The sequence below is a fragment of the Tenrec ecaudatus genome, chromosome 1, assembly GCF_050624435.1.
Source record: "Tenrec ecaudatus isolate mTenEca1 chromosome 1, mTenEca1.hap1, whole genome shotgun sequence".
Lineage (NCBI taxonomy): Eukaryota > Metazoa > Chordata > Mammalia > Afrosoricida > Tenrecidae > Tenrec > Tenrec ecaudatus.
The window spans coordinates 27,427,304-27,448,817 of NC_134530.1; the positions used below are offsets into that span (position 1 = coordinate 27,427,304).

The 21,514-nt window shown below is 53.7% G+C and overlaps 1 protein-coding gene across 1 annotated transcript in view; it reads right to left on the minus strand.

Moving 5' to 3' along the window:
• The window catches only part of CEP104 (centrosomal protein 104), a 44,487-nt gene that overhangs the window by 16,104 nt on the left and 6,869 nt on the right, over positions 1-21,514 (minus strand). The window contains exons 2-12 of the mRNA XM_075550376.1: positions 17,307-17,433; positions 15,189-15,362; positions 14,683-14,821; positions 8,483-8,545; positions 8,180-8,256; positions 5,059-5,227; positions 4,603-4,758; positions 3,593-3,781; positions 2,893-3,102; positions 1,823-1,990; positions 433-606 (exon numbers count right to left, since the gene is read on the minus strand). Coding sequence (XP_075406491.1) covers positions 433-606; positions 1,823-1,990; positions 2,893-3,102; positions 3,593-3,781; positions 4,603-4,758; positions 5,059-5,227; positions 8,180-8,256; positions 8,483-8,545; positions 14,683-14,821; positions 15,189-15,362; positions 17,307-17,419 — 1,632 coding nt within the window. The 5' untranslated portion in view covers positions 17,420-17,433. The remainder of the gene's footprint in view (positions 1-432; positions 607-1,822; positions 1,991-2,892; positions 3,103-3,592; positions 3,782-4,602; positions 4,759-5,058; positions 5,228-8,179; positions 8,257-8,482; positions 8,546-14,682; positions 14,822-15,188; positions 15,363-17,306; positions 17,434-21,514) is intronic.

Here is a 21,514-nt window from a genome sequence, read left to right on the forward strand (position 1 = left end):
GATCAACACCCACCAGAATTTGAATCAAGTTCCACACCACGTGTCGACTTTCTGAAGACTATGCATCAGCCCTTAGCTTAATCACTCGTGCAATCAATGAACGTGCCAATTAATCTAAAGACAGGACACTCTCCTTTCCCACCGCTGGGTAACTGTGTGCCCTAAACCCTTCCGCAGCCCCTCCCCCAGGAGTGGGCCTAGAGGAAGCGCATCTGGGGAGTGGATGGACGTTTTCAGATGCACCTATGCGCATTACTTCTCTAGTCCGGTTCAATGTTCCCCATAATTGTCCTTGGTTTAAAATGATTGCCTTTGATGGTGAGAGAAGCCCTACAAAAGGGAAACTGCCCCTGTCATCAGGCCGCTGGCTAGCACCCTGCTGTGAACGGCACGGTGGGGGCGCAGAGGGGGGAAGGCGGGCAAGCGGCCCACCTGGATGAAGTTGGAAGCCACGATGCGCAGCCGAGTGGAGGAGTCGCCGGTCCTGGTGAGCAGGGTGGGGATGGTTCTCTCCACACAGTGGGTCGTCTCCTGCTTACTCAGCTTGTGCTTCGGGATGTACTGTGTGATGAGCATCTTCAGCAGCTTCAGTGAGGCCTGGAAGACCTGCACAAAAAGAGAAACAGACCCGTGACTGGGGCTGAATTGAAGCAAAAGGCACCATGGGATCTACTATCTGAGCGGGACCCGGCGAGCCGGAATGCTGTTTCCCGGGCCCTGCATGTGTGTTTACCCTTTGTCTGGGTGCAGTCTTACCACTTCTCTACTGCCGACTCATCGCGACCCTACAGGACACAGTGGTCTGTCCCTGTGGGTTCCCGAAACTATAACGCTTTATAGGGGTACAAGCCTTTTCTCCTGTTGACCAGCTGTGTTTTGAACTGCTGACCTTGTAGTCAGCAGCTGGGTGCATAACCACCCCACCAAGGCTCCCTGATTCCTGTGAGTGGAAGTACTGCCGCTGCCACCCGGGCTGGTTCTGCCTCATATCCAGGTTCTGTACGAGCACGACACTGACACTCCCCGCGGTCCAAAGGGCTGGAAACAGGCGGAAAGTCACCTTTCTTCAGAAGCACGTATTTGACTGGGTGTACACGATAAAGCTCACAGACAGTAAGTGTGACTCAGAGCATATTTCTACTGGTCCTGTTTCTTAAATTACATTTCTGATCTCAGACATGAACATAAAACAAGTAAGAGTACAAATTTTTCCCAGTTGGTTGAATGCTGGCAAATAGTGAAGATAAAACCCAGGAGGTCGTTTTTGTTTTGTTTCGTTAAGGCCAAGTCCACAGGGTATCAGAAACAGCATTCTAATCTCAGACCAGGATACTGCCCTTTAAGTGCCAAGGCCTTGGTGGGGGACTATGTTCTCTTACGTCACTACATTCTGGCGGGCTCAACATTTTCCCTCCATGCCAGAACCCCGAGGTTCCTGCTTCAATAGGCTCGCTCCTTCCTGCAGGCAGGCCTGTGTGGTGGCTCCACAGCCTGCGCCAGGCCTTTCTGGAGCTGGAGGAAACCACCCGCCATTCCCCAGGCCCTGGGGTTTCAGGAGGAGCGCGGCAAACTGAAAGTGGGTGCGGAGTGGAGATCAAGCCTCTGCAGAGCCCTGGCTTCAGGGTGCGGAAAGATCAGATGCTGCTCAAGCCCAGACTATCCAAAGCCGGACTGGCTGTGCGCTCAGCTGGGCTTCCCCGGCAGGCAGGGGACACTGCTGCCCGAGCAGCAGTCCAGAGGCCAGCACGGAAGCTGGCTGAGCAGGCGCCCTCACAGGCCTCACCCACCGATGCGGGCACCACTGCTAGCTGAGGGCACTCACGGAGGTCACTATGTCTCTCAAGGCTCTTCGAATGAGAAAGACGGCCGCTCTCAGCATGTTCTTCAGGTCTTCTTTCGGTGTCCCCACGGGCAGGTCCATGAGCTTCTTATACAGAGTAAGCAGCGCGTCTTCCCGGTACGACCATGTCTTGGAATAGGCCCCAGCAACCTAACGGGAAACAGGAGGCTTGTGTCACCAAGGAGTCAGCATCTCATTGCTCCCTGCCATTGCCCTCCAGGACCAGCGCCTTGAAAGCCCCCCTGCCCCCCCCTCACACTCTCTGCTCCATGCCGAATTGTCTTGTAAAATAAAACCTCTACAGAATAAAGACATTCAGAGAAGTCATTTTTCTTAATCTTTTTTTTAAAATCTTTTTATTGGGGCTCATAAGGCTCTTATCACAATCTGTGCATACATCAAATGAGCAAAGCACCCGAGAAGTCATTTTTCTATGATGGAAATGTTCGGACTCTGTTAGAATATGGAAGTAGAGAATTGAAAGTCCCAATAAGAGAACTATTTTAACGCCGGGGACAGAGGAAAAGACCCAGTGGGCTCGTTCTTGCGAGCAGACAACTTGCTGACTCCTGGGATGAGCTGCCGGTGGGCTGGAGGGAGGTGACGTTCAACCGCTCCACAAAGGACACCAAGAAACATTTAGTCTTCAGTGAACGCCGAGTCACGGAATTTTAGCATTTTGTTTGTGCTATCTCATAAAGCTAAGGAAAGGCTGCTTTTTGATTCAACATGGACAAGTGAATGATCCACATCCCTATTGAGCCTTGTGGCATAGTGGTTACATGTCCAGCTGCGATCTGAAAGGTCAGCAGTGTGAAACCACCAGCCACTCCTTGGGAGACAGACGGGGCTTTCTACTCCCGTACACAGTTTCAGTCTCGTGAGTTCTCTCCTGCCCTATAGGGCTGCTCACATGAGTTGGCATCGACCAGATGGCAGGGAGTTTGGCTAGGGTTTGGTTGTACACAGTGTTGGGGTGCTTGTCCTTCCTCCTATCTCCCTCACATGCACGCACACGCACAAAGGGATGTGTGGACACACGCATGTCTTACCAGCGTCTCCCCGAGCACGTCGATGGCAGAGCTGGCTTCTCTCAGGGCTTTTTCCGTCAAGGGCTCCGGCTCCCATGGAACACCCGGCCCTCCCGCTCTGGGGGCCTCGCCAGCACCCGCGCTGCTGCTCGGGTCGTCCTCCACGTGGGCATCCCCCTGCTGCTTGCGGATGGCCGGGAGGGGCCGCTCGTCATAGGGCAACGCCTCCACCTGAACGGGAGCAAGGCCAGGCCTGCAGAGCGGCCACTGCTCTCCACGGCAGTCCTCCGGGCTTCCACACGAGGAGCCGGCTCGCCAGGTGAGCTCGGGGTCCCATTCCTCCCCACTCGCACTACAGGCCTGATCACGAGTCACCACTAGCAAGCTCAGTGCCACTGAAAGGGAGTGTGAAAGCAGGAGCCGTCACGGTTCCCTGCCCCCCTGAGGAGATCTCTGATAGGAGGAGGCACCAAAAAGTCCGGAAAAACGGTGTTCTCAGTTTGTTGCTTAGAACCAAGAAGCAAGCCTACTGCTAAACATGTGGCCAAAGGGGCAGGATGGCTGTGGGGTTTTTGGCAGGGGGAGAGGGGTGCACCAGAACTCTAAACCAGCACATGGTCAGTCCCCTGGTTTAGCTCCTCATTCCCACCCGGCAATTTCCACCCCACCCACGACATGGGCCCTGGACTGAATGGAGTGCAGCCCGAGGCCGGGGACCTACGCTGCTCTTGGGCTGTGGGCCGGCGGCAGCAGGCGGCTGCGAGGAGGGCTGCTCAGGAGCGGGTGGCTCTGCGGCCTGCTCTTCGCTCAGCTTTTCCTCCTGCTGCGGCAGCCGGGGCTGCGATTTCTGACGGCGAGGACTGCTCAGTTGGGCGAGGGGCTGCACAGGCAAATCAAAGGGTCTTCTCATCTGAAGGGAAAAGGGACAGGCATGTAAATCCAGCGGCATCCAGGCAGAGGCTCGCCTGCACAGCGGCCAAGTCTCCAACCAGAAGGAAGGTTTCGGAGAGAGTGGCCATCTCCACTAGGGTGCCCGAGGCAGTCAGACAACCCCCTTCATCCGTCGCTCTGTGGGGACCCCACAGGCAGAACTGGCCGTGGCCAGGCAGCGGCTGTGTGCATGGCCGCAGGAGCTGAGCAGCAGGAGGGCAGGCCAGGAGGAAGCTGGACTGATCCCACACCGGGCACGCACGGGAACTGTGCCCCTAGCTAAGTCATGGGCAGGGGACTTCATGCTGTAGACAAACTAGCTTCCTTCATGTTAGCCACTCTCACCCTCATTTCAAACATGAGGCACCAAGCACAGGGGAGCTGCGTCTTGGGTCAGAGTGGAGAAGGAGGGGTATGCACCCTGAGCCTCATGGGGCATCAGTTGGCATGGACCTGCAGGGTGGGCTCCACAGGTGAGAGCCAGGATACCTCCCTGCCAGGATACCCGCTCCCCATGGGTGCGAAGCTGCTTATGTCCCCAGTCTCTCCTTTTGTCCTCCGGCACTGAGGGGCTACCACTACAGCCCAGACAGGGGAGCTGAGAGCAGAGGGGGAGCCCTCCTGAGAGAACCTATCCGGGCCAAGACCCCTCGACGGAGGCACACTGCTGAGGCTAACAGCCGTCCGAGCCTGGCAAACTCCCAGAGTCTTCAGAGTCCCATACCCTCCCAGGAACCTGCTCATGACCACACTTGGCAAAACTCCGCAGCCGGGGCCCTCGCCGCCCCTCTGCGCACCTACCAGCTCGGCATCCAGGAGGTTATGCAGCTCCAGCTGCTGGTAGACTTTGGTGCGGTACTGCTCCATCTGCTGCTTCTTCTCCTTGGCCAGGTCGTAGTCTTCCTTCTCCACGGCACAGCGCTTCTCCACCTCGTACCTCCCCAGGCGCTCGCCCACCTGCAAAGATCCCTGTGACCCTCCGGGGCACTGGCAATGGCCTTCTATGAGAAGCGAGGGGCAGGCCTCGCAGAGGCACCGCAAGGAAGGCCTTGCCGGCACATGACTGATGAGGCAGCGGGCTTGCTGCGTCGCCCACGGTGACAGACCTTGCAAGCTGCCCTGCCCTTCCCCACAGCAGCAGTGAGAACAGCGAAGGCTGTCGTGCATCTGTTGGAACATGCCACTGCCGCCGCTGGGCTCACCCCGGCCTGAAACCCCTCCCAGTCACCCGGCGGGAGCCTGTTCCGGAAGTCCTACCTTCTGCAAGTCGGCAATAGCTTGCTTTAGTTTCTTGGCATAATCGTAGCGTTCCTCCTGGACAGCCTCCCGCTTTCTCTCGTCCAGCTTGCGGATGATCTGCGCAACCTCGGGGTCCTGGTACATGTCAAAAGCCAGGTCGTCTAGTGGAGAGATGTAGTCGGGCTTCCTGCAGGCCGAAGGAAAGTGGCTTTAGCTCAGGTTAGCCAGTGGCAGGTCTCACCACCCACCTCCTGAACGCCACCCGTGCCGGACAGCAAGGCGCCAAGGAGAAGCCCTCGATTCTGGTCATCCAGCTCGCACGTGGGAGCAGGCCTTTATAATTCCACAGTCCCTGCGCCCAGTCATTTGTGAATCCACCTAACAGAGCACCCCAGCTCTGGGTGCAGCCACCTACCCACTCACACTCCCCGTGAAGACTCAGAGCCCACTCTGCACTGAGCTCTGTCTTTGGCACTGGGATGTGACAAAGGCTGTGAACCATCTGTAGAACTGGGGGCGGGAAGGAGGGGTGTACAGAAGGAAACAAACGGCCACCAGCCCTGTCCTCTGGTCGGTCTGAGGGGCCCAGACACCCATGTTTGAGGACAAGGAGCTGGGCGCTGATGAGCAGGAAGCTGACAGCTGTGAAGCCGGTGCCCTTATGTCCGAGTGCTAATGGGACGTTACTTTCGAGCCTACACCTTCTAGGGGCAGGTGCCCACGGCAGCGACCTGCACAGGCCCTCCGGGTGCAGTAGCACCTACACTCTTCCTTCCAAATCCTAGAGTCGGGCCAGAGCCAGCTTCTCGCCACACCCAAGACTTACGCAGCACTACTGTCAGCCCAAGTACTAGACAAGAATACTCATTTCTGAGGTCAGATTCCTAGTTTGTGTGCGGTGCCAACGACGGGAGAGAAGCCGCTGGCTGACTGTTGACTGCTCTTCACAGAAGGGGATTTTCACTACACTGCTACTGGGTGCAAGCCAGAGTTGGCCAGTCTGTACAGGAACCAATGCAAACCCAAGAGGGGCTGAGTCCCTGCAGCACATGCGCCCACTGCATGGTGTCCCTGAGCCCAGGCAGCAATGCGTGGGCAGCAATGTTGCAGGGTTGTGTGCCCACAGGATCACTCTCCCGGAGCTAAACCTACGAGGGGGACTTCCAAAAGTGGGTGGGACAATGGGATGAAAACATCAAGGAATGTCCGCACAAAAGTGTTGTAGCTCCCTTGTAAATTACCCTCTTATGTCTATATTTCTTAGCGGTGAAGTCCCAGAGACAGAGACAAAAACTTCACTTCCTTGGGTAAATCCTACAAAGGAAAAACACCACCATGTGGCGCCCCAGTGGGAATTTCAGCTGCATCTTGGTGAGCAAGGCTGTCCACCTCTGCTAAGAGTGCCCCCTAGTGGCCACCTAGGGCGTTTCCTGTCCTGTTAAGTCCAGAGCGTGACACTTGACTGCGGGGTTCTCTCAAAGCACTCTCAGGTCACCTTCACAAAACCTTGGGGGATGAGCCAAGGTGGGCAGAGTACGGTCTAACCCTCCATTTGGCTTCTCTGATTTAAAAAGATTGGTTTAAATGATATGGGTCACCTAGGTTTCTTGTGAACTTTTGGAAGCCCCCTTGTGTTTGTCTGCTCTTACTCCTATTTGTCTCCTACCCCCAAGTCACCGCTTTGAAGGTAAGAAGGGCTGGGGGTTGGGGGGCAAGGAAGGCCGAGTAGAGACTGAGACCTGCAAGAGAAAGCCGCAGCTTCTTGACAGATGTCGGAAGGACGTGGTTGCTGGGGGAGCTGGCTTTGCCTCCGACTCGCCCGCAGGTCATAGATGGATGTTTGCAGAGGGCCTGCTAGTGTGCAAACTCTGTGGAAACAGACTGCCAAGACGTTTCTTCTACACACTGGTGGGTGGGTTTGAACGGCTGACCTTTCCACCGGCAGCCAGGTGCTTAACCACTGTGCCACTAGGGCTCCTGGTCTTATGAAGGCATGGCCCTTTTTGAATGACAGTGCTTAACACCTGTCCCGGGACTGGCACCGCCGGACTGCGGCCCTCTCAGTCAGTGCTCTCTGGGGAGCAGCCTCCACGAGAGGATGGTGCACTGCCCGCTGGCTCCTGGGCAACTGCTGAGGGACTTGATTCCTTTTTTGGGAAAAAGGAGAGCCTGGCTCCGGGACTCTGTAGGGTCCGTTGGCAGTTTGCAGGCAGGAGAGAGTAAAGTGACAGCAAATGCTGACGACAAGGTAAGCGCTTCGTCATTTCTTTGCTGGGAAGCTGAGGCCAGAGAAGAGGACTGGGCTGTTGCTTCGAATTCCTCTGTGGCTCACATCAGGCACCCTTGGAACCAGGTGCCTTGCCTGAGTGAGCAGTGTTTTCAGAGCAGAGTGCTAGAGAAGCTGCTTGCTCTGAGGAGGTGCCCAGGGGGCATGGGCAGGGGCAGAGATCTACTCAGGGCAAGCTGACTCTCAGGGCCCTGCTGACCTGCAGGAGTCTCTACCAGCTCAAGACTCAAAGAGCAGGCCGAGTAAGTACACCAAACTGTTAGCAGAGGGACGTTTTAACATGAAGACGGCTAAGCAGGTAGAAACGGACGGACAGAAACACTTTCAGAAAGGGCTGTTTCTGAAGAACAAACTTTTCAAGTATGCATCAGATGAAGCCTCTGGTTCCTGGTCATGTGGGTCTTCTCTCACTCACTGCTATCGAGCCACTTCTGACTCATAGCGACCCTATGGGGCAGGGTAGAATTGCCCCTGTGGGTTTCTAAACCTGTAACTCTTTCCAGGAATAGAAAGCCTCATCCCTCTCCTGCATGGATCTCCTAAATATCTTTCCGTTTTAATGATGAATTTGCCTGGGCCAATGGAGGGCTGACACATCTTTCTTCTGGTGCATTTTAAGACCCCACTACCTGAATGACACAAGAAAGGGGGCTTCGAAAGGCAGTCAAAGAAGATGCACTTGATAAAACCTTGACCTCAATCTGCAGGCACACTTAAGACAATCCAATCAACGGCTTTATCAAGCTCTGCCCTGAATTAAGAGGCCCTCAAATCCAGGGTCCTCTGGAAATGACTCGATTTCCAGGATTCTAAGACGAGCTGCTGACACCCACGGCCAGAGCGGCTTCTCACCCTGTGTGCGTGCCGTCCAGAGCAGGGTCCTCTGCATTGTGCCCCAGGTAGTGGTCAATGAGCTTCTCCCTAGACGTCTTTGGAGAGGAAGAACTCTTAGCATCTCGGGGGAGAAAGAAATGAACAACAGCAAATCCTTAACCAGAAGATCACTTGACGTAAAGATGCCAAGGACGCTAGATTCTCGGGGAGAGCGCCAAAGCTCTTGGGTCAGAGGTTTAGGAGGACACCTTGGGGGGCCACAAGGAAAACCATCCCTGCGAACACCTTTCCTTCTTCCGGAACTGCGCTTCTGTAACTTACACTATTGCCTTCGTCACTGAAGTCTGCAGGGTCGCCGATGATATTGACGGCCACCAGGGCGACCTGAGAAAGAGGGAAACCAACAGAAGTAAAGCGCACAATGCCTGGATGGCTCTCCTCTCCTTAAACCCCTGACACATCCTGTTCTCAAATGCGACAATACATACGTATACATCCTCATGCGCTCACTACAAAACATGACAAAGAGTAGGAGTACATTTCATAATTCATGTCAAGTCTTATCACACTGAACCAAGCAGTGGTTTTTACTCTTCAAGCGTCGTTAAAACAATAGCTTAAAAAAGAACCAACCCCACACCCCACAAAAGTCTCAAGTTTTAAAATAATTTCACAACGATCCCTCCACTCAAGGTTAAATATGGAGGGCCTACCTAGATGCTCTTGGTAAGGTAGCCAATGTGACGAAAACATGACTCAGCCTAGCTCATCATTTTGCCTAGGTCAGGGACACTCACCTGGGAAGGAGGCATCTTCCACACCCACGGCCGGCCCGCCGCCCTAGAGACCACTGTGGCCTAACTGTGCAGCCTGAGCCAGTGTCGGTCGGGTCGATGGCGTGCATCAGGAAGGCAGAGAGTCGCTCTCCAGGGTTTGGTCAAGTGATGCTATCATTAAAAAGACGGCGGTGGGGGGTGTGGGGGAGGAGATCAGAGTGGCCGTCCATCAAAGCGCTCTTGATTATGGAGGTGCTCAATGAAAAGGAAGGATGATGTCAAAGCGGAACTGAAGAAGGTTTCAGCGGTGGAGACTCGAGAAGCAAAACCTTACAATGGAAGATGCCGAGAGTGGACTTGGGAAGGCAAGAGGAAGAACAAGCTTGGCATGTCTCAAGCTGGAAGAATATTTGAGCCTTTAGTCCCAAGGTCGAAGGACTGACTCTATGGGGCATATTGAATGATGCAGGAAGCATCAAAAGTAGAAGGAATATATATATAGAGCCCTGTACTAAAAAGAATTCGCCGACCTCCAATCGTTTTAAGAGGCAGCACGTGAACAAGAACCCACAGTGGCGAAGGCAGACATCGGAGTGGCACTGAAGACACCGGTGAAACCTTGGCTCCAGGAAATGATGGCATGCCAACTGGGCAGTTTCAAGAAACAGAGGCCGCACGGGAGGTGCTCACCGCCTTTGCCATGAAATGTGGGTGACAGTTCATTGCCAACCGGCTGGAAGAGATCCATGTTGGTGCTCATTCCAAAGAAATGGGAGCCAACTGAAAGTGAAGAATATCGAGTAATACTGTTTCTATCACACACCTACAATTTTGCTGAAGATGATTCAAAAATGGTTGTAGCAGATGGGGGCCCTGCCAGAAATTCAAGGCAGATTGAGAAGAGGCTGTAGAACAAGGTTTATCCTTCTTGATGTCAGAGGGCTCTTGGGGGAAAGAGAGGGCTATCAGAAAGATGCATATTTGTGTTTTATTGACAATGAATGCTAAGGAATTCAACTGTGTGGAAAACAAATGACAATAACACAGCAAAGAAGAGAATTCCAGAACACTTAATTCTTCTCATGTAACCTGTGCAGGGGCAGTGGGTTGTTGAGTGTGACTCGTCTAGCCCAAGTCTCTAACTCCCACCAAAGGACCTCTCCCTGCCTGGCTCTGCTAAGCAGGTGGGGGAACACACTGATAGGATCTCACCTGTGAGTGAATAACTGTGACTGGGTTTCCCTGGAGTGGCCGCCTCATGTGTATAAAATGAGCCCTCTGAGAGGCAGGAGAAGGGACCTCATTCCCACCAAGAGCCAGGAGTGGAGCTCTTTCTCTAGACCTGAGGTCCCTGAACAGTGAACCTCCCACATCCACACAACGGGCGATACGACCACAGCAGCAGCAGGAGCCAGAGCATGGCACAGACTGCTGGACTTCCCAACCCACGGAGCAAGGAGAGCCGGGTGGTTTTAAGCAGGACGCTGGCTTGTGGAGTGGGGCGCCTCTGGGTACTTGATTGGGGAAGTTGGGCTTGCTGACCAAGGAGCTTCAGCTGAATTCCTTTGGGCTGCTGCTTGGAGCAGAGTGGAATGCCCTGGGGGCGTTTCTTAGGAGACCTGGCAGAATTGGGTAGCATGTCCTGATGAACAACTCAACCCTGAGCACTTCTCATCGGCGTTACAACTTGTTAACTTCCTTTCAAAACCCGTTAATTATGAATTTCGTCTGAGTTTGGCGCAGCCACTGCAGTGCGTGGGAGAACCCAGGGAGGTTCAGTAAAGAACACGCATTAAGGCAACACAGTTTGCACGTAGACCAGGAGGTGCTCGTCTGACGTGAACAAGAGGATAGGGCAAAATCAGGACAGGTGTGGTGCGGGTTTGACCCGTTCACCACACCAAGCGAGCCCTGGTGGTGCTGTCAGGTGCATGCTGGACTGTCACCACAGGTGGCTCTGAGGGAGGGCGATGAGGCTTTCTGCTCCCATCAAGGTCTGCAGCCTTGGAAACTGTGGGGTCCCTGTGCCCTGGGGCGGATGACTTGTTGGAGGGGTGCTCGCTGCTGTTTCTCCATGTGCAAGGTGAGCACAGAATTGAAGAAGCTGGGCTCTGTGGAGCGGGAGGAAGCACCAGGACTGCAGGACTCACTCCCTACTTGTGATGTGCACATGACACAACACAACCTTGCTTGCTGCAAGTGAAGGGGGCTTGAAGCCCTTACTGCTGACGATCCAAGAGCACAGTCCTGACTCGGGATTACACCGCAACCGAAGGACAGCAAAGCTCCGCCCAATGGGACCAATAAGCAACGTCATGATAAACAGAGAGCAGACTGAGGCGTCGAGACTGAGGTCATTTTACTTGGGTTGCAGTCAACAGGATTGGCAGCGGCAGCAGCAGCCCTACAATCAAAGGATGTCCTGAACTGGGCACAGTTGCTGCAAAAGAGCGCATGAGAGCGCTGAACGCTGTGGGGAGCGTTGCTGTCCTCTGTTGAGGTGTAACCCCGAGTGAGGACGCAGTCTGTGATGCCTCATCAGACTTGATCGGAAAACATACATCAGAGTCAGCAGACAGACCCAGCTGGAACTAGCTATTTGGTTTTTGTTCTTTTCTCCTTGTTTTTCTTTCACCCTGTGTGTATCTATATAAGATAGGCAGGATGAACAATCCCGAGGAGAAAACAACAAGAGGATTGGTTCCGAGGGGGTGCGGGGGGAAGGGAGGGGCGGTGGGGAGGGGTGGTAAATGGGAGAGAAGGAAACGGGGAGGGGGACTGGTGAGCCAACTCAGAGATAAAGGAACAACAAGAGATCTAAAATTGATGACGAGGAGGGCGTATAATGCCTGATGAGGTTTAATCAAGTGCAATGTATCTGAGAGGAATTACTGAGAGCCAAATGGAGGGTGAGCATGACAGTGGGACAGGAGGAAGGTGAAAGGAAATAAGAGGAAAGAAATAGCAAGCAGAAGCTATAGCTATAGGCATGGTATAAGGTAAATACATTAATTTATAATGAAAGGGATAGAGGCCAAGGTGCATATATTTACATGTTAAGTAATAAGATAGCAGATGGACTTTGGGTCTGTACTCAAGGTCTCCCTTAAGACAAGGACACTTTATTCTGATAACCTGGCATTTTTTGGGTGCTTAAGCAAATGTGGTGAAGAGAGCAGATGGTGTCAAGCTATCAAAAGATAAAGTGTCTGGGTTTTAAAGGCTTGAGGTTAAACAAGCAGCCATCCATAAAAGGACAAGTACAACATGAGCCCGCTGAGGTAAGTATTAAAAAAAAATGCAAAAGTGGCATAGGGGAAAAAGCTACTGCATACAAACATTTCTGGGGTGAAGACTGTGTAGTATGGCAGAGAACAGACCAAAACCAGGGATGCACATGGTAGACAATGGTGGAGGAGGTGGGGAAAGGAAAACAAAAGGATGACTATAAGGAAGAAAAGGGGAGTGGGGGCATGGGGCACTAATCCACCCAAGGGGAGGGTATTGTTTATATCTCCCCAGGGAAAGTGGGACCAGACTTCAACCCAGTGCCGCAAGGTTGGAATGCAATATCACGGCGTGGAGTAGGGAGCCAGTGGAGAGGTCTGGGAGGCTGGCCTCAGCACCAAAAAGTAAGTGGATTCCTGCCCCTCCCCCGAAAAGAATTTGTTCCTAAAGACGACATTGACTCTGCAGCTCTGGGAGATGGACATATCTGATCAGAGCACATGGGAGCATATGAAGGGGCAGGAGGAGAGAGTGGAGCATAGCCTGGCCCACCAGGCCGTGAGGATGACGTTCCTGAGTAGAGCAGCCAGTCCACAGAGAGAACAACATGGCTGGCCCCACTATGAGACATGATGCCCCTCAGTGACTAAGGGCGATACAGGGGACAGCACCGGAGACACAGTGTGGGAATTGCACCTGACCTGATCCCACCACACCGAGGCAAAGCACTGGGGGAGTGCAGCGGAACAGCAAGGGAATGGAGTGGCAAGGTCCCCAGGGAATGCTGAAAGTGGACTTTGGGGCCAGGGCATGGTGCCCCAACAGACTGGACTGGAAAACGCTCCTAAGGACCAGCAAATGATCCTTGAACTAACTACAAGCTTTTCTTTTGTGAAGTGTTTTGTTCTTTGTCAGTGGTTTGTTTTTGTTGTTTTGTTGTCTGGTTGTATACTGTTGCTTTGTTTTCCTGTCTTGTTTTCGTGCATGTTAGTGTCTCCACAGGTCTGCCTGAATAGGACAGGCTGGATGAACTATCTGGAGGAAAAACAACGGGACCGACAGTTCCAGGGGGACTTGGGGTGGGGGGGTAGGGGGGCAAGGAAATGGTATTAACAAACACAGGGACAAGGGAACAACATGGGAGCCAAAATGGTAGTGAGGGGGGAGTGGCAGGCCTGGTGGGGAATGATCAAGGGTAAGGTTGCGTAGAGAAGAGGTATAGCTGTAGCCCAGGTGGGGACAGAGCATGGTAGTGGGGCAGGAGGAAAGTCAAGGGAGCTGGAGGAAGGAGCTGGGAGTCAAGGGGCATTTATGGAGGTCTAGACAAAGACATGTACATGCAAATATATATATGAGGATGGGGAAATAGATCTATATGTCTATATTTATAGGTATAATATTAAGGTGGCGGAAGGACCTTGGGCCTCTACTCAAGCACTCCTTCAATGCATGAATACTTTCTTTTATTAAATTTGCACTCTACGATGCTCACTCTCCCAACACAACTGCTGAAGACAAAGTAGGTGAACAAGCAAATGTGGTGAAGGAAGCTGATGGTGCCCAGCTATCAAAAGAGATAGTGACTGGGGTCTTAAAGGCTTAAAGATAAACAAGCGGCCATCTAGCTCAGAAGCAACAAAGCCCACATGGAGGAACACACCAACCTGTGTGATTCCGTGGTCCCGAAGGGATCAGTTATCAGGCATCATGCAAAAAAAAAGAATATGTATGTATGTGTGTGTGTGTGTGTGTGTGTGTATATATATATATAGTGAATGAAGGGGGAAGTGCAGTGTGGAGACCCAAGGCCCAAATGTCGACCACTCTGAAGACTAAGGTGCACCTGACCCAAGCCATGATATTTCCAATGGTCTCGTATGCATGTGAGAGCTGGACAACACGTCAGACACCACGGATGGGTTGATGTGTTCACATTATGGTGTACAATGTGAACTGCTAGAAGAATAAAAAAAAAAGGTGTGTTGGAAGAAGGATAGCTATACTTTGGGCACATCATCAGGAGGGACCATTCCTTGAGAAGGAGATGATGCTTTACCAAGTGGAGGGCCAGTGAAGAAGACCCTTAATGCGATGGACTGACATCCTGGCCGCAGCAAGGGGCTGGCCCACTGGAAAGGTGGTGCGGCTGGTACTGGACCGGGTGGTGTTTCCTTCTGTCGTGTAGGCATGGTCACGTGAGCTGAACCGGGCTCAATGGCACCCACCACTGCCACCAGAACGTGCTATCACTTCCACACGTCACACTCTTTCCACAGCCAGTCTTTGGAACCCAGGGTCCCTTGGGCACTGATGGCACCTCCATTTGGAGATCCCTAATTCTAGTAGAGAAGTGCCACACGCGGCCAGTGGCTGCTGCAGTGGCCAGCAGAGATCCAGAGCTTCACACTCTCCCGTAAAAGACACCCTTTCAAAAAGGGTTTTGACTCTGGCGGAGGGTTACACACTCTCGGGAGGAGGGTGGTGAGTGGGCCAGGGCTAGGGCCACACTTCTCTTACCTGGTTGTAGATGTTGTACTTGTTGACGTGGTTCGGGTGAAATATCAGCTTTAGAAACTGCCCGACGGCGTCCACATACACAGATTTCAGCTCGCGAGCTTTGCAGCCTGTCTTTGCGTTATCACACAGGGAGACGTACCTGGGAGAGCAGAGGCAAAGGACCTGTTTACACAGACATGCGCCGCTGAGCAAAACGACTCCTGGTGAGCTCGGTGGGCTTCTGCAAGGCTTCTAGAATAGGAAAAGCAGCAAAGGGCCCAGATGGCAAAATCTAACTCGTCTTAAGAGCAGGCCTGCATCTGCAGAGCTGCCCACTACTGATAAGGGGGCCCACTCCCAATGGGCGACGGGCCTTAAAAATCACAGCAGTTTGAACCCAATGGAAGGAAGCCACACTAGGCCACAAGTAAGGGGGCGGGGGAAATGGGCCATTTGTGCCTCGTTGCTTTCAGGAGAACTGGCCTGCCTAAGTGTTACCATTATACATTTTCAGATGCCAATCTTACCCGAGTCTTCGAAAGCGCTCTGCCTGATACGGCATGAAATATTCGGGCAAGCTTTCGCTGATGTAGAACTCAATTTTACTGGAGATCATGTACTGGTGAGCGAGCAGCTGCAGTTTTCGGATTCGACATCTCTCCACCATTTGAAGAACGATTTCTTGTGGGAACGGGCAAAATCTGAAAACAAATACGCTTGTGTTTCCTTCTGAGTGATCACCGCCGAGAGGCTCAGCCTGCTAGCATCCTGTTCTTCTGTGAAATCAGCACTTGCCACGTGTCTGCGGGGCACATGTGTCCGTGGAGCAGCTCCAGACAAGGCTGACCTCATTCCTCACCTCTCGGGCTTCCCACAGTTGGAGCCCAGGCCTGGAAGCAGGGTGCTATCGAGTGGCCCGCCACCCAATGGGAAGCAAGCTGATCGGTGGCTAGGACAGTTTGAAGCAAAACTTAGGGTTTATGGTGGGCTGAAGACGGAATGTAAGAGGCTGTATCAGTGAGTGACAGAGCCACAGAGTTCCCCACAGGAACCTACAGGCGTGGAGAAAACGGCTTCCGCCTGGAAGCCTGAGCCGGCGGGTTCGGGCAACACTGATATTTCCTGAGCCAAGCTCCTGCTCAGTGCTGGAAGAGAACGCCTCCTACAGGGCTCCACACGGGAGCTCTGACTTCAGCTGAGAACGGCCGTGGCATGTTTTAAAGAGAGACAGCAGCCAGAGAACGGCAGCAGTCATCAAAGGCTGCCATGTGTGGCTATGATGGGGTGAACACTGCGCCCCCGTGTGTGCTCAGCTGGCAAGTGGCAGGTTGGTGGAGCTGAGGCCAGGAAGGCTACGTCCCAGCACCCTCCATGCAAGCCCAACAACAAACCAGGCAGTGCTGGGCCCCTCCTTCCCCAGGAGCCCCAGTGCTGGTGGCTGGAAGGGGCTCCTTTCCAGCTCTCCCTACTCAGCACTCAAGGCCAGCTCCTGCACACCCCTCCCCCCTTTCCAGGAGTACTGCTGGTATCTGTGGTCTCCGCCCAGCTTCCTGCAGGAGTTGTCTGCAGCCCCAGGCTCCCTCCCATTCTCCCCACTACTCGAGGGTCCCGGTACCACCCAACCATGCCTGGCTCGCTCTTGCTTGGACCATGCTGACCTCCTTCACCAAAGTGCACTTCCTGCTCCTGACCTTGCTCAGCCTTCAGGGATTCTGTGCCAGACCAAGTGTCCATGGCATTGAGCATACCTGTTTCTCCCACCGTAGGAGCTCCTTCCCCTCTGTCCAGGTTTTTCCCCCCAAAGCTGCTGTCCCTCCTTTTGCACACACCTTAGGTGCCCCAAGCAGTCTGAATCCCAATGACATAGTTCTTCTGCTAGGCACAGAGCTGACCACTAGACATGCTTGTTTAGGACCAGTCCCCCCCACCCCCACCCCACCACTGCTTTGCGGCATTGACACCGTGCAGTGGCGACACCAGCCAGAAATCCAGGCCGTCCTCATGCCTCGACAAGGATGCCTCAGTCCCCTCCCTACTGCCCACCACGGGTAAAGTCACCCGTGAACCAGCCTTGTCTCTGTGGGGGCTGCTGGGCAAGCAATGCCAGGTACTGGACGTGGCCCAGGGCAAACGGAAAGGAGTGCAGAAGGGGAGAAAGGCAGGAAAGGGACAGCAGGCTGTCTGGCCAGAGCCTGCGGAAACCGTGCTGTGCAGGGACACAGAGTGAGCTCCTTCCTAACATCAGTGCAACAGGGTCCACGAGGAAACCTGGGGGGGGGGGGGGGGGAGCAACCTCAAAAAAGAATGAGCTTGGGCTCATAGAGGTGCTGTTTTCCATCTTTATAATGTTTGCGGTCTTTAAATGCAGGCGCCCTGGTGGCGTCATGGTTACGAGTTGGGCTGCTAACCATCCATCAGGTCAGCAATTCGAAACCACCAGCCGCTCCCTGGGACACTCACAGGGCAGTTCTACCTGGCCTGCAGGGTTGTTATGAGTTGGCATTGGCTCCACAAGTTGACGCTCTTGTGGTTCTGATGTCTGAGTTTCAATAAAAACCTTAGTTTAATATGAAAGGAACCCACCATTCCATCAGTGATCCTTCTGCACCCCTCCTTGAGCCCACCCCTTCCGCCCCAGTGCATACCTGGGAGACCGCCACCCGCTCACAGTCGGCGCGTGGATCATGAGTTCTCTGGCACTGAAGCCGTCTTCGTGTCCGGATGAACTGACGACCACGAATCCAATCTTGTGGGGCATTCTGCACAGCTGGGCTGTTGGTGAGGTGCAGGAACGAAGAAATGCACAATGAAAAGGTGAGAGCCCGCGCTTCCCAACACATCCAGAAGTCTCCCAGCTTCTCATGACACACCGAGGCTCCCATTTATGTGAGCTACTAGGTTCCCTTGATTCTTCCTAACATGTGGCCAACAGGGCTGATCCGTGTGCCGAGGGGACACACATGAGAAGGGAGATGGGCGTGACGTGGCGGAGCCCGGAAGCGAGCACACAGCTGTCAGGGTGAGAGCCAGCAGGGAGAGGGAGAGACTCCTGCAGTGGCCAACACGTGCACAGTGAGGGTCCTTGTGAAGCTGACTGCTCTCGGCTCAGCATCGTCACCCTGAGCGAGTGGTGGCAGCTCAGTTGTTGCCTGGTGGGCACCTCAGTCTGGAAGAGGCACCTTTGCCAGTTTTCTTGGGTGATGCTGCTGGGCCTCCCATCAGTTCTGATGGCATTGATTACAACCCTTTCCTTCTCCACTCCCATGGGCAGGGGGCTCACTTCCCAGCCAACCCGCCCCCACTTCCAAGGGAAGGGGGCACACTTCCCAGCGCCCCCCCCACTCCACTCCCATGGGCAGGGGGCACACTTCCCAGTCCACCCGCCCCCACTTCCAAGGGCAGGGAGCACACTTCCCAGCGCGCCCCCCACTCCACTCCCATGGGCAGGGGGCACACTTCGCAGGCCTCCCCCCACTCCACTCCCATGGGCAGGGGGCACACTTCCCAGGCCTCCCTCTACTCCCATGGGCAGGGGGCACACTTCCCAGCCCTCCCCCACTCCACTCCCATGGGCAGGGGGCACACTTCCCAGCCCTCCCCCACTCCACTCCCATGGGCAGGGGGCACACTTCCCAGGCCTCCCTGCACTCCACTCCCATGGGCAGGGGCACACTTCCCAGGCCTCCCCCCACTCCACTCCCATGGGCAGGGGCACACTTCCCAGGCCTCCCCCCACTCCACTCCCATGGGCAGGGGGCACACTTCCCAGTTCTCCCCGCACTCCACTCCCATGGGCAGGGGGCACACTTCCCAGGCCTCCCCCACTCCACTTCCATGGGCAGGGGGCACACTTCCCAGTCCTCCCCGCACTCCACTCCCATGGGCAGGGGGCACTCTTCCCAGCCCTCCCCCACTCCACTCCCATGGGCAGGGGCACACTTCGCAGGCCTCAGCAGCCCATGACTCCTAGGAGCCTGGCCACAGTGACTGCTTCTGAGATGGGAGCAGGGACACACGAGCCAAATGGGACCAGTGAGACTCAATCCCAGGACTTGGTGGGAAAGAAGGGCCTTTCCCCAAGGGAACATTTGCCTGGGGTACTGGAGGCCACCATGGTGGGGAGGCCATGCCAGAGAGCAGGGCGAACTTAGAGGAAGACGAGCTGAGAGAGGTTGGGAGAGCTTTTCAGCTCTAAGACCCAGCTGTAGTTCAAGCTCAAACTAGTCCTCGACTTTTTGCTTACATTTTTTTTCAGTTGCCAAGCCAACAGATACCTCTGTTAATGCCAGTTTGAGTTAGGCTTCAGTTGCTTGCAACTAAAGGGGTTTTCACAAAAACAGCAGATAAAGAAGAATTCACCAGGAAGTTCCTGGCAGTAAGATATAGGAATGAGTTAAGTTCTCAGCACGAGGTAACACAACACACTGCACAGGAACCTGGCTCATTTTGAAATGCTTGATGCATGACCTAGTGCTTGGTTTTTCCTTCAATGAGCTCTCAAAGGGCCGTTTCAGTTAATAATTAACTGACAGTGGCTAGCTATTTTGGACTTTATGAACCAAAGCATTACAAACACACAGACCGTGATTAAGAGCCGAGTTTGCTACAGGGTGTCACTGTTTTAGAAGAAGCGACATTAATCCACCCCCCCAAGGGCAACCAAGGGCAGCACCCTCCCCACTGTCGGGGCACAGCCCCGCTGCCTGGGCCAGACAGAGCTCCTCCTACCTCTCCCCTGGCTCCTCCCTCCTCCCTTGAGCACCGCCTGCTGACTCCACTTTTCTCCACCCAGTTTGGTACTCAGGGGGTCTACCATTGGAGTTGCTGGCTGTTGGGTACACCCTTCTTCTCTGTCCTACTGCCTTTCCCAGACAACTACAATTGCTGGCTCTGGGTGGCTCTAGGGGGTGGGGTTGCTGGGCAATGCCCAATGCACCCAGGCTGTGGTAGTGCCCATCTTCTCGCTCCCCGCGCCCAGGCTCATTCTTTTTAAAAAACATTTTATTAAGGACTCATACAACTCTTATCACAATCCATACATACATCAATTGTGTAAAGCACATTTGTACATTCTTTGCCCTCATCATTTTCAAAGCATTTGCTCTCCACTTAAGCCCTTTGCATCAAGTCCTCTTTTTCCCCTCCATGCCCGCTCCCCCCTCCCTCATGAGCCCTTGATAATTTATAAATTATTGTTTTGTCATATCTTGCCCTGTCTGGAGTCTTCCTTCACCCCTTTTCTGTTGTCTGTCCCCCAGGGAGGTCACATGTAGATCCTTGTAATTGGTTCCCTTTCCAACCCACTCACCCTCTACCCTCTCAGTATCGCCTCTCACATCCCTGGTCCTGAAGGTATCATCCGCCCAGGATTCCCTGTGCCTCCAGCTCCTATCTGCACCAGTGTACATCCTCCGCTCTATCCAGACTTGCAAGATAGAATTCGGATCATGGTAGTTGCGGGGAAGGAAACATTTAGGAACTAGAGGAAAGCTGTAATTTTCAACAGTGCTATATTGCATCTCCTCCCCTAGACCCCTCTGTGAGGGGGTCTCCAGCAGCTGACAAATGGGCTTTGGGTCTCCACTCTGCACTTCCCCCTTCATTTACTATGGTAAGATAATTTTTTGTTCTGGTGATGCCTCATACCCGATCCCTTCGACACCTCCTGATCGCACAGGCTGGTGTGCTTCTTCCATGTGGGCTTTGTTCCTTCTGAGCTAGATGGCCACTTGTTTACCTTTAAGCCTTTAAGACCCCAGATGCTATCTCTTTTGATAGCCGTGCCCAGGCTCATTCACAGTGCTCACACCAAATCTGTGCATCAACAAAGGAGGGACTGCATGGCTCCGAACCAGGGAAGGAGAGGGCTCAGGGCTGTCTTATTTCACCATATTCAATCAATCTGTATGCCAAGCAAGTCATCTGACCCTACAAAGAACGAGGAGTGGAGGAAGGCTCTCTAGCAACCTGTGATGTGCAGATGACTCAACCTCGATTGCTGACAGTGAAGCGGACTTGAAGTCCTCGCTGATGAAGATCAGACTCCAGCCTCCAGTGTGGATGACACCGCCACACAAGGAAAACAAACATCCTCACAACTCAAGGATTTCATCTTACTTGTATCACAATCAACAAAGGTTTGTGTGTGTGTATGTGGGGGGGGGTGGATTACTACTCGTTTCCATTGCCTCCTCTGCATGCGAAAGTTGGACACTGAATAAGGGAGATTGGAGAAAGAATTGATGCATCTGGATTGTGGTGGGGGAGAGGACCACGATTTCTAAAAGGACAACTTGGTCTGTCTTGGAAAGAAGTACAGCCGAGTGCTCCTTAGAGGCAAGGATGGTGAGACTTAGTCTTACATACTTTGGACGTGTTGTCAGGAGAGAGCAGTCCCTGGAGAAAGACCTCCTGCTTGGTCAAGCGGAGGGGCCGTGAAAGAGGATGGACCGTGGCTGCAACAATGGGCCCAGGCAACTGTGAGGACGGCGCAGGGCCATGCGCGTGTCCTTCTGTTGTGTACATGGTCGCTGTGGGTCAGAGGCGACTTGATGGCACCTCGCAACAACACCGTTCACGGAAACAGTGGCCAAGAGACGACACAGGTTTTACACTGGGTAAATCTTCTGCAAAAGGGATCTTCAAAGTGTGAAATAGCAAGATGCCACTTTAAGGACTTAGATGCACCTGACCCAATCCCTGGCATTGTCAGTCACTCCATGGGCGATGAATAAATCAGACCTAACAAGAGTTGAGGAGGCTGAATGAGGGGGCTGGTGAGGAATACTGAATGGGCTGCCGGGAGAACAAAGAAATCTGTCTTGGAAGAAGGATAGCCAGAGCGCTCCTTACA